General features: G+C 45.6%; 1 protein-coding gene across 2 annotated transcripts in view; it reads left to right on the plus strand.

The window, feature by feature from the left end:
- The window catches only part of RALYL (RALY RNA binding protein like), a 255020-nt gene that overhangs the window by 203326 nt on the left and 36098 nt on the right, over positions 1 to 15596 (plus strand). For both annotated transcript variants that reach the window (XM_036264057.1, XM_036264056.1), the window contains exons 4-5: positions 2110 to 2157; positions 11733 to 11896. In XM_036264057.1, the coding sequence (XP_036119950.1) occupies positions 2110 to 2157; positions 11733 to 11896 (212 nt within the window). The remainder of the gene's footprint in view (positions 1 to 2109; positions 2158 to 11732; positions 11897 to 15596) is intronic.

The following is a 15596-nucleotide window of genomic DNA, read 5'->3' on the forward strand; positions in this document are numbered from 1 at the left end:
CCTCAGCAGCCGGGGTTGAACTAGCACAAGCAGATTAGACAAGATCATGGAAGCAGCCACTGAGCAAAATAAAAATGGATTCTTTTTTCTCATGCATTTTAATATTTCCAGAAGACCGTTCAATTATTGAAGTGTCTCCTGAAGGTTGAAGACCAGGAGTGGGATTATCACTGTCATCCATATTAGGGACGTGCATTCATTGGGTCATGTGGTGTAGTTTCTTCTTGCTATTAAGCTCTGCTGTCTGAGGTTATAATATTTAACAGAGTCTCAGAAAAAAAGATGATAAAACATAATCCCCATACCAGCCGTGAGAGAGAGCATCCTGCCGTTTGCGACAGCATGGGTGGGCCTTGAGGGCGTGACGCTGACGGAAGAGAGTCAGACAGAGAGACACAAATACTGTATGAATTCACCTATATGTGGAATTAGAAAAAATAATCTCATAAACAGAGCGTGGAATGTGCCCTCGGGCCTGGGCACGGGGGAGATGGGCAGACATTGCCAAAGGGCGCCAACTTCCAGTTATAAAATGAACATATTCCTGGAAATAATCAAGCAAGATAAAATGATTACTCGTGACAAACGGGAATAAAAGTACCATAACTTTAATCAAAAAGTGGTGTATATCTATATACATGTGTGTACAGTCATAAAAAGGAATGAGATTCCGTTCTGTGCTACAACCCAGATCCACCTTGAAACATTATGAGAAATGAAACAAGCCAGACAGAAAAGGACGCATCCCGAGTGATCCCGCTAATGCGAGGGACCCAGAAGAGGCAGATGCCGAAGACAGGAAGTAGATGGTGTTTAGCAGGGCTGGAGGCAGGGATACAAAGTTTCCGTTTGGGATGAGGAGAAATTCTGCAAGTGGACAGTGCTGATCTTTCCACAACTTGTGAATGTGCTTACTGACACTGAATCGTATACTTGAAAAGGTTCAAATGGTAAAATGTATGACAATTGAAACAAATGACTAAACACTGAAAAACAATCCCTTTCTTGAAGAACAGACACTCGGTTCACAGTGAGATTGAATGTCTTCCAGCTCAGGCGGGTATGTGGTGTGGTCCCCAAGCTCCAGGCTTGAGCTCAGAAGATTCGCTTCTCTGTCACTTCCTAGTGACCACAACTTGAGTGGTTGCCCTGGCCAGTAGTCAGATGGTTAGGGCATTGTCCCAAGACGCTGGGATTACAGTTCCCAGGTCAGAGCACATACAGGAATCAAGCGACGGACACGTAAATAAGTGGAACGACAAACTGATCTCTCTCTCTCTCTCTCTCTCTCTCTCTCTCTCTCTCTGGCTGTCTTCCTCTCTCTCTCTAAAAGTCAATAAGTAAAAAATACATATTTTTTAAATTTTTGAGCAAGTTACTGAGGTCCTTTGTACTTCAGTTTCTTCCGGTTATAGGACCCAGCAGAGCTGTTTTGAGGACAAAACTAAAAGGGAAGGTGCCTGGAGAGAGCTTTATGAACACCCGCGACTGCACTGTGCGCGGGCCTGTGTGCTCCGTGTTCCGTTCGTGTGTTTGCTCCTTACAACCGCCCACTGAGACACACTTCGACCCTAGTTAAATACCTAGAATGTTGTCGTTGGTAAGAGTCAGCCAAGGTGGTTTTTTAAAAAACGTTTTTCTCTATATAAAGTATTGAATCACAGTTTTTAGAATTGAAACAGCTGAATTTCTGAGGAGACCGCATTCCTATTTGCCACTGTTGGAGTGAACAGGTCACTGGCCCTTTCTGTCTGCTGTCGCAGCCCAGCCTGTGTCCACCCCTTAGGGAGAGGGACAGCTACATTGCTGTTGCCTAGGAAAGAAGTGGGTTTCCACTGTATTTACTTACAAGTAGTTAAAAAATGTGTTGCTGCCTGATCTTGTCTTCCATCTTAACCGTTGTCAGCCTCCACAACCTCAGACAGGTGACAGTCTTTGACATTGAGTGCTCGTCAATGAGACATTATCTTATAAAACTCTTTGGATACACGGTTGCATTGGAAAATACGTATTTAAAACCTGACCTAAATTGCTTGCTAGAACTCATGAATTAGTACCAAGACTCACTGTGATTGAAACTAATGCCAACAATTTTTGTTTCCCCCTCAGTGGCTACGTCTTTGACTATGACTACTACAGAGGTGATTTCTACAGCCGGTAGGTGCATTTTCCACCTTGGTTCCCTTCGATTTAAATGATCTTTTCAGTAGCTTGTACATTTCATTCACAGGTATTCTTGATTGGTGTGTTTAAAATAATATTTTAGAGTAAAAACAAAAGAAAATACTAAGTCCCCCCAAGTGCAATTTAGACAGCTTTTCCTATTTTCATTGTACTTATTGAAGTATATAAAGCACAGCTTGGACTATGGAGGTGCTGAAGCCTAAAATTGGGCATCTGATATTTGAATAATATTTTAGAGATTTAATCAACCAAGGTTATTTTCCAGGTCTGTTGTTGACTTGGAATTCCTTAAGACGGAGCTTTATAAACTCCAAAAATGACTTCTCCCTCCGAAAACACATCTGTTTTCCAAAGCATATTCAGCACGCTCGTGGGTTAGGCGGAGTGAAGTGTATATAGACTTGCTCAGCGTAGCAGTGTGGGGGACCCGACGAGGGAGCACGCCGCGATGCTGATACTCACTGGGAAACTGGACTTTCCGTGGTCTTTCAAAATGTTTGCTACCACATCACAGGCTCTCATACTCTAGGTTACAAATGTATAGGGAACTGCAGTAAAACCAACAGTGACTTAGGACACTGTCGTTTAAAACAGCGAGAAGATGGAGAGTTCTTTCCTTCTTTATGAAAAAGACGTCTCCATGGTCTGAGCAGGGTTCTCCGGAAGGAAGCACACAGCCGGCAGCCGTGACACTGAGTTCTGCAGGGGGCTCTTTTCTGTCACTTCCTCTGGGACACCTCCCCCACCTCCCGGCCATCACAGCCTCCTCCCTCATGTGTGGGGATGTGCTTGCTTTTCCTGACTCGCCCGGCTCCTCCCGGGTCCCGCTGGCGTTCAGTGCGCTGCCCGAGGCCCAGCTCCCGCTGCCCCGCCTCTCCCCAGCACGCCGCGCTGTGGGTGCCCGTCTCTGCAAAGTGCCACGTGGCCTGCGGTGAGGGCACAACCCCATCTGCTGTGGGTGTGACCCGAGCCACAGGTGGCAGCAACCCATCAACGACAGCCTTCGAAAGAAGCAACGTGACTGAGGAAGATAAGAAAACATGACATTTGTTTTGTTTTTCATTGAATTTATGGGGGTGATTTGGTTAATACAATTATATAGGTTCCAGGTGTACAATTCTCTAATACAGCATCTGCATATTGCACTGTGTGCAGTTTTCCTGGGTATACATTGTAGCCCAATGAAACCGTTCATTAGATTAGATGTCATTAGGGAGGTGGGTGTGGAGGGAGGGAGGGAGGGAGGGAGATGGATGGATGGATAGATCTTACCTGCCAAAGGCAAGAGCCTTAATCCGCCAAGTCATGATAGCATCTGGTTCTCCGAATGCCTCTCCACGGCACAGAAAAAGTGAACTCTGAACAATTTCTAAAATTTGTTTGTCTTGCAAATAATCTGGCACGTATGAAGCTCAGTGGTTGGCTTGCGAACAGCCCGTCCGAGCCATCTGTGCTCATTCGTTTGTCTCCCGTCTTTTTCACTGGGCTGACGAAGACCGCACACCTGCCTTGGTGGCCATGGTCAGGAGGTCCCTGCGGACCAGGTCTCCGCGGATGGGGAGGCCAGACGAGAGACACAGCTCAGAAAGCCGGTGCTGACAGTGTCATCCACAGTGACTCCTCTGTGTACTTGTACTCTGCTTGTACTTGTGGTTAATTCTTGTCTTTTTTTATGGGTTTGTCTCATCCATGAAGTGAGCATGAGATTAATTGCTGCCTCATAAGGGCCTGCTGAGAGTTAAATGAAATACATTGTAGCTGTCAGCATTATGCCTGGTATGGCTAGTGCTCCCCGGGTGTTAGTTAAGCAGTAACCGTTAACTAGCAGTAACCGTGGACAGTGACGGTAAAAGGATTCCTTATACTGATATTCATGTAGCAAAGTCCCAGGGACACAGAGTGACAACTGGGGGTCAGCTGTCCTTCCGTAACTGTCCATTGTGCCGCTCTGGCCATCCTAGTTCTCCCTTCTTCGGCCCCCAGGGCACTGGGCGCCACTGACCACACCGACCCGCAGGGAGGGAGCTCGGTGCTCTCCTTTAACCCCAGGCCGCGGTCGGGGTCAGGGAGCAGATCACACATCACATTCCACAGGGATGATTATACCTGGAAACTGACTAAGGACCTGAACAAGCAAAGAGGAAACTGTGATGCAGTTGAGTTCGTGGCTGCAGGGAGCAGCGACCCCTCCAGGGCTGCAGGCTGTCTGTAAGACTGTCAACAATAAGACAGACTTCGTGCCGGCCGGTGTGACCAGCGCAAAGGGACTCCGCTGCTGCTGCTGGAACTAAGGGCCGCTACAGGGTGAGGAAACAGGGCCGGGGGATGGGGACAGGGCCCCTCCGGTCCAGCCATGGCCCTCGGGGCCCTCACGGGTGTGGTCTGCAGAGTCCCAGCCTGCTGGGATCAGGACGTGGCTGAAGCTGAAACAGTCCTCGTGGTCCCAGCACCCAGTTTCTGCCCCACCTTGGGGTGCTCATGCACTTAATTGGAGATTTCCAACCTTAGGTAGTTTTAAGCGCTTAGGAAACTTCTTTACACAAAGTTCTATCTTATTGTGGTTGGCTTTTTGTTTTTTTAATATGTTTTTATTGATTTTTTAGAGAGAGAGAGATAGAAACATCAATATGAGAGAGAAACATCGATTGACTGTTTCCCACATGCCCTCCTGGGGATCGAGCCCGCAACCCCGGGCACGTGCCCTGCCTGGGAACCCAACGAGGACCTCTCCGTCCGTGGGACACGCTCCATCCACCGAGCCTCATTGGCCCAGCTTATTATAATTGTTATGTTTTTTTTTAATCCTCACCCAAGGACATTTTTGCATTTATCTTCAGATAGAGCGGGAGAGAGAGAGAGAAACATCAACATGAGAGAGACACATCGAGTGGCTGCCACCCACATGACCCCACATGACCAGGGCTGGGGACAAACTGCAATCAAAGTACATGCCTTTAGCAGGAACTGAACCCGGGTCTCTCTGGGCCGAGGGCCAGCACTCTAACCACTGAGCCAAACCAGCCAGGGCTATTGTAGTTGTTTTGATACACTGGCCCAGCAGTGACTTTTCCAAAGACTAATTGAATGTCTATCCCCAATTTTAGGGTCAATGTAGAGTATCATACAATAAAACCTGAGTGGCTATTCCAAACCTTAATTTTTTATACCACAGACAGCAATGAGCAGTAATTGACAGCATTCAATGGCATTTTCTTCTAAGAGGTCATGTGTGGCTCCCTATGAAGGATTGCACATGTTACTAAAACAAAACATAAATACTGACTCTCTTTTAAGTAGAACGAAAGGAGATGGGCGCCCCAAATTGTATTGCCTCTCCCCAGGGAATGTTTCCAGTTTCTGAGCTGGGAGCCGTTCTCAGTCGGCCTTTATTCAGTAGCATCAGGGAGCACACCGGGCAGTTTAAACTCCCAGAACGAGGGGCTTCTGCTAACAGAGGAGAAGAAAGACCTCGGAGCAAACATTCCCAGTGAGCGGTCCGAGTGGGCGTCGCTCAGCTCCGGCACCCTTCCGCCTCTATAAATGAACAGAAGAGGACCGGCTGCAGTTGCAGTTCATGAGAAACTCGAGGTTGCCGCTGTTTCAGACCATTGACCGTTCGTGAATATTGGAAACACATTAGCGGGAGGCCATGTCTGTGTCATGATGCAAATTCAAAGTGCCACCTGGTAGCATGGTCTCCTGCTGAAAACGTGGAAAGGCCAGTGTGGTGCAGTTGGCACGGGCTATGGTTCTGAGGCAGAAGACCCAGTTGTGCGTGTGTTGACAGGTTCAATTTGGACAAGTCACCTCCTCCGTTTTTTGTAAGTTTCCTTCATGGGCAAAATGGCTCAATGTACCTATGGCAGAATTATAAGACTAAAAGGTGCATTTCATTGCTATTCAAATGTATTACCTTTTCATTTTTATTTTTTAATTTTTTTTCTTTATTGATTTTTAGAGACAAAGGAAGTGAGAGGGAGAGAGACAGAAACATTGATGAGACAGAATATTGACTGGCCGCCTCCTGCATACCCCGCACTGGGGATCAGGCCCACAGCCTGGGCATGTGTTCTGGCTGGGAATCGAACTGGTGACCTCTTGGTGCAGGGTCCATGCTCAACCACACTGGCCGGACACCTAATACCTTTTTAATTACCCAAAGCTATATACAAACTATAGCAGATAGCAAAGTTGTACAAAATATTTTACAAATATGTTAAGGTCCAAATATTGCAAGAAAGATCATTCAAGATCTCCTTCAGCTTGCCTTGAAAGGCCTGTTCAAGACGTATTTGCCCAAGATGTAGGGCACTGACGACACCACTGAAAATCTTGGACACATTTAATGACAAAAAACAAAAAGAAAAGTTAATCATTGACTGGTCTCAAGTGAAGGGAATCTTAAAAAATTGTTTTCTGATCAGTTGTAACCAAAAGCTTATCTGATGTCTGGATGGAAATTATAGAAGAATTTATGAATGTAGAGTCATTCAAACAGTAGAGACAAAAAGACATACTAAAAGACTATAAAATTCTTGTATGTGGATTTTAAATGTAGCTTTGTTTAAAAATAAACGGGCACCTTCATTTGGTGCTACAGACTGTACATCTCAGAAGTTAAGCAGTGCTAAAGAGGAGGGGTCGAGGTTGACTCGAGGCTGAATCTGGTCCCCTCGTCATTGGTCACACACCTGCTAAAAGGCCCCAGTGAGCACATGGTCCCAGCAGCCCGTGGATTTAGCCCCTAGTCCAGTCCACGTATTTTTCTTAGCATTAAGCACATAAGTGACTATAAGTTTTGATTCATAAGTAAGAAAAATAAAAGTATTTTCATGAAGGAAATTTAGAAGAAAACAGGTAACTGCCAATTCTTGAACTCACTATTTATCTAAAATGAAAATTTAGTGTTCAGTGACAAAATGCTATGCAAGTATTACATTTAAAAAATTTTTTTTTAATTTTAAAATTACACCAGCTGACCATAAAATAACAGGCGTTCAGTCAAAATCCATCAGATGACGATTTGTTAGAACACAAGGCATGTACCTGAGAAAAACCACAGCCATGAAAATAATCATGAGGACGCCCATGCAGCAGGCTTGAGAATGCTTTCACCATAAACCAAGGTGACTTAGCCAGAAAACATGACTGTACAGATACTGTATTTCTAATTACGTGGAAAATATGAATACTTGTGGAAACAAGAGTATAATGGTCATTGTTTTGGAGTGTGAGACTAGCAATTGGGGTTTTTTTCCACGTATTTTTCCTAAATTGTTGCTTCATTATTGTTAAAGTTTATTTTACTTTTTCTCAATATGTTTTTATTGATTTTAGAGAGAGAGGAAGGGAGAGAGAGATAGAAACATCAATGTGAGAAACATCGACTGGCTGCCTCCTGCATGCCCCCTACTGGGGATCGAGCCTGCAAGCCAGGCATGTGCCCTGACCAGGAATCGAACCGGAACCTTAGACCATGGGCCGATGCTCAATTCACTGAGCCACGCCAGCCAGGGCTGATTATTAAAGGTTAATAGTAACAAGTTCTTATTAAAAACAAACATTCAAAATTATATTCATTTTATGTATCAATATGCCATTGAATTGCCTTCATCCAAAAAGCAGCTATTTTTAATAGCTAGTATCTTTATTCTTCCTAGAGATGTTGTATCTATTTTATCAAGTAAATTATTATTAAAATTATTTACCAACTTCTAGCTTTTGCTACCTAATAAAATTGCATGTCTCTGACATTATTAAAGCGAAGAAAATTTCAAACAAGAAATGAGATACATAAAAAGTAGAAATAAGACACATGAAAAGTAGAAATGTTTCTTAAATAAAACAAATCCTCAAATTTCCTCCAAGGGTTGCTTTCATTAAATATGTCTACATTCATTGTATTTAATGCTAGAAAGCAGACCTTTCGGAGTTCTTATTTCAAAATAGATCTTGGGGGAAGGGAAAATTATGTTTGACTTCACTGTAAACCATTATCTATTTGGTCAGTAAATAGTAAGGGCAACACAGTACTTTGGTTTTTAGAGGTTTTATTTTGGGGAAAGAAAACTGAAGTGTTTGGTTTTGTCATAAATAATTTTCTATTTGACCAGTAAATACGGGGGGTAAACAGTACTCTGACTAAGCAGTATTGTGGGAAATGGACAACATTACTGAAAAGGAGAGGGATCTATACAATTCTAAGAGTGGAAATATAAAAAAACAAGAGGAAGGAAGAAATGTTAAGGTTTTGGCTGACCTTTGGGATTCGGACCCCACTGAACCCTGTGGGCTGCTGTCTCTGTTGTCCGGGTACAATCCTAAACAGACTGTTCCTTTGTCTCAACCCCAATACTTTGTGAAGGCAAACTTTCTTTGCGCTGCAATCCACAGAATTCTGACAAGAAGCCAATGTGTGGGTCCCCTTCACCCTGCCTTTCGCCCACTCCCCCTGCACGCGGAAGGACCCCACATCGCACCCAGGGCCCTCCCAGCCTGACCTTGCTATGTGCCTGTCACTCGGACGGGACCAGCCTTCCTTCCTCTCAGTCCTGGTAGCGCAAGTGTGCCCAGGGAAAATTAGGGAACTCCCAACGTCAGTACTTCTGTCAAATTAAAAATTATGCCCTTCTGTGAAGTTCCTAAACCTTTCCTTTGGCTGCTTTTGTTTGTTTATTTGTTTTTTTGTAAATTACATATCACTTTTATTTTTTATTTTTTTCTTTATTGATTTTAGAGAGAGAGGAAGGGAGAGGGAGAGAGAGATTGAAACATCAAGGAGAGAACATCGATTGGCCGCCTCCTGCACGCCCCCCACTGGGGATCGGGCCCACAACCTGGGCATGTGCCCTGATCAGGAATCGAACTGGTGACCTCTTGGTGCAGGGTCGACGCTCAACCCTGAGCCATACTGGCCGGGCACAGATCACTTTTGAAGAGTTATGTTCTGGTGCTGTATGTCTTCCCATCAGAGCGGAAGAGAGACTGGGTGAAACCAAACCTGGTTCTTTGGTGAGAAAGAATCATCCCCCTTTGAAGCAACTCACCAAAATATTCATAAAACGGGGCTAGGGCTTATGCTCTGTGGGGATTATCAACAAAGGACACAACACATACTGAGAATGTCACGTAAATGCGTGTCACATACTAAAAGTATGACACAAACACAGCTGTTTTTTCTGAACATGTGCTCAGACTCGGCCAGCACGGGACGTCTGTGGGCCTCGGCTGGGAAGGCGGTAGAGAGCAGCAGGCGCTTCGGTTCCCTCTGAAATATCATTCGATTGCATTGTCCCTGGAGCAGCGACGGACAGTGGCTGTGTTTGGCCTGAATTTTCATGATAGCATGCTTACGTCCTTACCTATTTTAGTTGCGCTTTAGAGATGTTCTTCAACAAAAGTGTCGGTTAGCCTGGTTGATGACGCTGCTAGATTGCGGGCCCCGACGGCCGCCGAGTGAGCACCTCTCACGTCAGCGGTGACGCTGCCCGGGGAGACGTGAGCCCACGGCCCTGTCTTCTGCTCCCTCTATAGCACTGGGGGTCGTGGCTCACGAAACTGCCTGCCTGTTTCGGTTCACTAACTTACGGTGCTCTTCGAATTCAGTTCATAAATAAGGAACAGAGGCCTTGTCTGTGGTGGACATGAAGGGCGGGCTTGGTTGACCCTCTTGATTGTCCGGCCCTGGGGTAGAGACGGCCGTAGGGACGGATGGCGGTCAGAACCCTGGTGGGCACCCGCCTGCCCTGCGCAGGGAGCTGTGTGGGCCCACGACCTGCCCTTTGCCAGCAGTTCCTCGGCTCTAAAGAACTTGGCTTATTCGCAGAGGGTGGCACCTCCCTTGAACTCTCTCATTTCATTTATTTTCCTTCCCAGAGAGCTCTTAGCTTTCCTGAAATACATTTTCAAAAATTTTTTGAACACGTTAACTTACTATTGCTGGACATTTCTAGCACTAAGTTCTGCTTTGAATGTGGTTCATACTCATCTGGCCAGTGTGGCTCAGCGGTTGAGCATTGATCCTGCACCAGGAGGTTGCTGGTTCAATTCCCAGTCAGGGCACATGCCCAAGTTGTGGGCCCGATCCCCAGTGGGGGGCATGCAGGAGGCGGCCAGTCCATGTTCTCTCTCATCCATGTTTCTATCACTGTCTCTCTCTCTCCCTTCCTCTCTCTGAAATCAATAAAGAAAAAAAATGTGGTTCATACTCTTTACTTTCCCAGCTGAATTAATTAATGTTTGGAAGCCAACCTATCTTAATTGTTCTTATATTTCATATCTTACTCTCCAAAAACAATCATCTCATGTTCATTTGTATGTGTAAATGACTAATTTTAAGAAACAACCTGTTACAGAAGGGTTTCAAACCTTTTCTTCCTGTTGAAGTGTTCTCATTTCTGACTTTCATACTAGATTATTTTTTATTGACTGTTTTAAAGCAGTGATGAGAATGTAATGAGCATAACGGTGTCACAGTAACTATGTAGCAATCCTCAGCCTGAATCAATAGCACTAGTTTCTGTATAATGCAAAGTGTAAATAGATTCTCATTTTCTCTGACCTTTTATGCTTCTCAAATGTGCTCAGCTGTGCAAAACTTTGTTGTCTGTGTGTGTGCAGTATAAACATAGGAAGCTCTTAACTCTATGAATTACATATTTATACAAATGAGTAAATATCACACTTTTTTCTTTTCATTGTTTAATGGAAATGCATTGATTGCGGTGCATGTCATTTTCCACATTTTTGGGAAAAGCTTGTAAGAGTTTTGTTGGTGTTGTTGGTGGGAGAAATTTTCAGTAGATGACTATAGAAATATCGCCAGTCTCCATTCGCACATCTAACAGATGTCAGAATAACGAGAGATTTCCTGAGGAGTATTCCCACCAGGACTCAGCCAACAGTTCTGTCTCACGCCAGCATCATTTCATTCAAACCTAGTCCCCTTTTTCCCACAGGGGAGCTGTTCCTTCCTCAGAAAGTCCTTGGAGAGAGGTGCACACGGTATTGACTCGTCTCTCACAGCTCATTTCTTTAAGCTCGTCCTCTCATTTTCTCTCTCCTCCTGAGCTATTTTCTGATCGGACAGTAATTTCCTTTGCTCTGTTCCTGATTCTCCACGACCTTTTTTCTTTTCATGTGAACGTGCTAATAGGTGTCTGTCGGGGAAGAGGAAGATGTCTGTTGCCAAGAAGGACAAATCTGTTAAGCCAAGCAAACAGCATACTAAGAAACAAAGATCGGCATAATTTCAACAAATCGCAGGATCTATACACACACACACACACACACACACACACACACACACGTCCTTTCATACTTGACAAATAAGTTTATATTGGAGAGTCAGAGTCTAATGTCCAGAAAACATAAACTACATTTTTATCTCTTGTGAAAAAAATGAATCTTCCAATAAATGCCTATGTCTGACTATTAAAGACAACAGTAACTAAAACCTGTATTGAAATGTTCTGCAAGGCGTCCTCTCATTCACCCCACATGGGATGCAGTGCTGAGACATACACCAACCTCGTGTCTGTCCCCTGCAGGCTCTTCGACTACCACGGCCGTGTGCCTCCACCTCCCCGCGCTGTCATCCCACTGAAGCGCCCCAGGGTGGCTGTTGCGACCACTCGCCGGGGAAAAGGAGTCTTTTCCTCGAAAGGGGGATCGAGGTCGACCGTCAGTGGGTCCTCTTCTTCGGGCTCAAAATGTAAGCCATCTCCTTTGTCTCCTCTTAGAGAAGGTGGGGATAGACGTCTTTGCGTGAATGCCTGTATTCAATGGTCAGTCCAACTGCCTATAGTCAATAGCCAATCCAACTGCCTGTAGTCAATAGTCAATCCAACTGCCTATAGTCAATAGCCAATCCAACTGCCTGTATTCAATGGTCAATCCAACTGCCTATAGTCAATAATCAATCCAACTGCCTATAGTCAATAGTCAATCCAACTGCCTATAGTCAATAGTCAATCCCACTGCCTGTAGTCAATAGTCAATCCAACTGCCTATAGTCAATAGTCAATCCAACTGCCTGTAGTCAATAGTCAATCCAACTGCCTGTAGTCAATTGTCAATCCCACTGCCTATAGTCAATAGCCAGTCCCACTGCCTATAGTCAATAGCCAGTCCCACTGCCTATAGTCAATAGCCAATCCAACTGCCTGTAGTCAATAGCCAATCCCACTGCCTGTAGTCAATAGTCAATCCCACTGCCTGTAGTCAATAGCCAATCTAACTGCCTGTAGTCAATAGTCAATCCAACTGCCTATAGTCAATAGTCAATCCCACTGCCTGTAGTCAATAGTCAATCCCACTGCCTGTAGTCAATAGCCGATCCAACTGGTATAGAGCGTCTGCTGTGCACAGGATAGAAAACAGATAAGAAAGGGCGTCTGTTTCCAGCACAATCCATGTGGGTAAGAGGGGGAGACAGACTCAAACATGGCCCACCAAAACCCAGGACCCACTGGAAAACTTTTATCTGAGCAAATGACGGATGTCAGCCCCTTAGCTTGTCCAGTCCTGACTTGGACGTGCTGCTCTCAGAGCGGAACGATTTCACTCCCGAGCAGAGCATACATGCTCTTTCCGGAGGAACATAATGCAAAGTCAGCGCATGTCTGAGATCTGAAATGCATCCGGGTAACGAAGAGAGGGAACCCACAGCACAGTCGTTAAAAGCGAAACTGGCCATCCTATTCTAAACTATTAGGAGAGTTATGTGTCTGAAAAGACATTTCATGTCATGAAAAACAAGTTATACTTGCATGATTTCACATGGCTGAAATGCAGAGACACAGACTTTCTGAGTAAACACACTTCTCAACTTTCACAGAGACTGAGTCGGGAAAAACTCTAATTTGCTATTAGAATACTATTCCCAAGGAAAGGAGATCAAACTTTCCTGTGTGTTTTGAGATTACATTCTGGCAGAGAAGAAGCAGACAAGTTAAAATAGGAGCTAGCACACAGTAGGTCGTTGCTATGTCAAAGAATAAAGCAGAATAAAGCGACAGGAAAAGCTGGGAGAACTCTAAGTGACAGGATAGACTGTGACAACCTCTGAGACGAGGTGGCCTGTGAGCGGACACCACAGTCAAGTGCATGAGTGAGAGGGTCCTCTGGCTCTGTCGGGGCAGAGGTTCTGGGCAGAGGGCACCATGGACACAGACACCTTACATTGTATACCTGCAGGTTGATGCAAAGTATTCGGTATCATTCTTAGTAAGAGAACTTCTCCTGACTCTGGCCATCTCATACTCTACTTTCAATAAAAGTAGGATAGTCAACATGATGCGTCTTTAAATATTAAGTGTGGATTTTGATGAGTTGGGGTGGAATTGAGAAAAAAATGTAAAATAGTGTTTGCCAAAGGGAGACATTCTTTCCTTATTCTCTAATCCTAGTGCTTCTGATGAGTGAAGAAAGGAATATTTCCATGCTAATTTGTGTTTTGCATTTCCTGTTTGCTTATCTATCCCCACCTGAGACAGCCAGCTCCAACTTAACGGCCCAGCGCACATGCAAAGCGTTAAATCGGATTTGTTAGTCTGGTTGAAATTGGCGTGCAATGGCCATGCTTGCTTACACACACCTACAGACCACCTGGCATTTGCTAATTCTGTACTGGGTTCAAGTTGTATTCTTAAGTTCTGTTATGAATGGAGAAGGGGAGGAAGGAAGGAAGGAAGGAAGGAAGGAAGGAAGGAAGGAAGGAAGGGAGGGAGGGAGGGAGGGAGGGAGGGAGGGGAGGGAGGGAGGGAGGGAGGGAGGGAGGGAGGGAAAAAATGGATACCCTCTCTCCATTCAGGGAGTTTTACTGTTGAAACCCTTTGATGGCATAAATCCATTAATAAGTCATACTTCAGACAACCGCCTCACATTTCTTCTTTTTAAAATGCAATATTGGCCCGGCCAGTGTGGCTCACTGGTTGAGCATCCACCCATGCACCAGGAGGTTGCTGGTTCAATTCCCGGTCAGGGCACATGCCCAGGTTGTGGGCCCGATCCCTAGTGCAGGGCATGCAGGAGGCAACCAGTTAATGTTCTCTCTCATTGATGTTTCTATCTCTCTCTCCCTCTCCCTTCTTCTATCTCTAAAATCAATAAAGAAAAAAATATTTTAAAAATAAATAAAATGGCCCTGGCCGATCTGGCTCAGCGGTTAGAGTGTCGGCCTGCGGTCCAGAGAGACCCGGGTTTGGTTCCCGCTAAGGGCACAAACCTCGGTTGCAGTTTGTCCCCGGCCCTGGTTGGTTGTGCGGGTGGCAGCCACTCAATGTGTCCCTTTCACGTCGATGTTTTTCTCTCTCCCTCTCTCTCTCTCTCTCTCTCTCTCTCTCTTCCTCTCTCTCCCTTCCACTCTATCTGAACAAAAAAATGGAAAAATGTCCTCGGGTGAGGATAAAATAAATAAATTAATTAATTAATTAATTGATTAAAAATGTAATATTGTCAGAGAGCAGAATAATATATTCATCAGGAATCTGAATAATTTTTCACGGATCTGGTTTATGATGAGAAAGATAGGAAGTTTCCATTAGGTCTGAGTTAGCGTTTCTTCTTGAACGTGTTCATATCATTTTTAATTAGAGAAGTCAGACCTCAAAGCCCCGACCGGTGGTAACAGGAGCCTATGAGTCAGGAAGAGGAGGAGGAGCTCAACCAAACCCAGAAAGCATGCACAGCCACGCCCTGGAGTCCTCCAGGGCCCAGTCAGACCCTCACGCTCAAGGGGTTTGATGTGAAGAGTGAGTAGACATGAGAAGCCACTGAGCAGGTGCCAGGTGCGGCCCCCCTCCAGTGGTCAGTCAAGGGAGGGTTCATAGACGGAAAAGGAATCAAATGGTTCCTGAAAGGTGTGTGGAGTCGTGACAGCCATATTTGTGGGAAAGCATGTGTTTTCTGGGATAGGCCTGGAAAGGATAAAATTAATAGTAACTGAAATAACATCTTCCGCTTCTGCCCTCACTGGCCTGACGCTGTGAGCTCGGCGCGTGTGTTTCCTGTGCGCTGGGTCAGCACGTCCCCAAGGCCGGGCTCTGCGGGCAGAACGGGCTGACAGCCCGGGAACCTGGGTCTGAGCTGCGGCAGAGACTCCCCCGGGACGCAGACTGCTCGGGTCTGCGGGCCCGCACTGACGCATCAGCACTGCCTGCCGTCCAGGCGAGCGTCTGCCGCGAAGGAAGGGGCGCACACCACGGAGAGCTGGCGGGTGCGCGTGCGCGTTTCTGGCCTGTTCCTAAGAACCTGGGACTTTGGGGATTCCCAGCAGAAAGGGCTCGCTGACTTCTAACACCACTTCGAGGGCCCCGCCCGAGAGGACAGGCAGGCGGAGCGCAGAAGCCCAATGGAAGGGGCAGACAGAAGGCACAGGAGAAAAGGAAAAGATGTAAAATAGAAAAGAGAGA

Source organism: Molossus molossus, unplaced genomic scaffold (genome assembly GCF_014108415.1).
Source record: "Molossus molossus isolate mMolMol1 unplaced genomic scaffold, mMolMol1.p scaffold_m16_p_16, whole genome shotgun sequence".
Classification (NCBI taxonomy): Eukaryota; Metazoa; Chordata; class Mammalia; order Chiroptera; family Molossidae; genus Molossus; species Molossus molossus.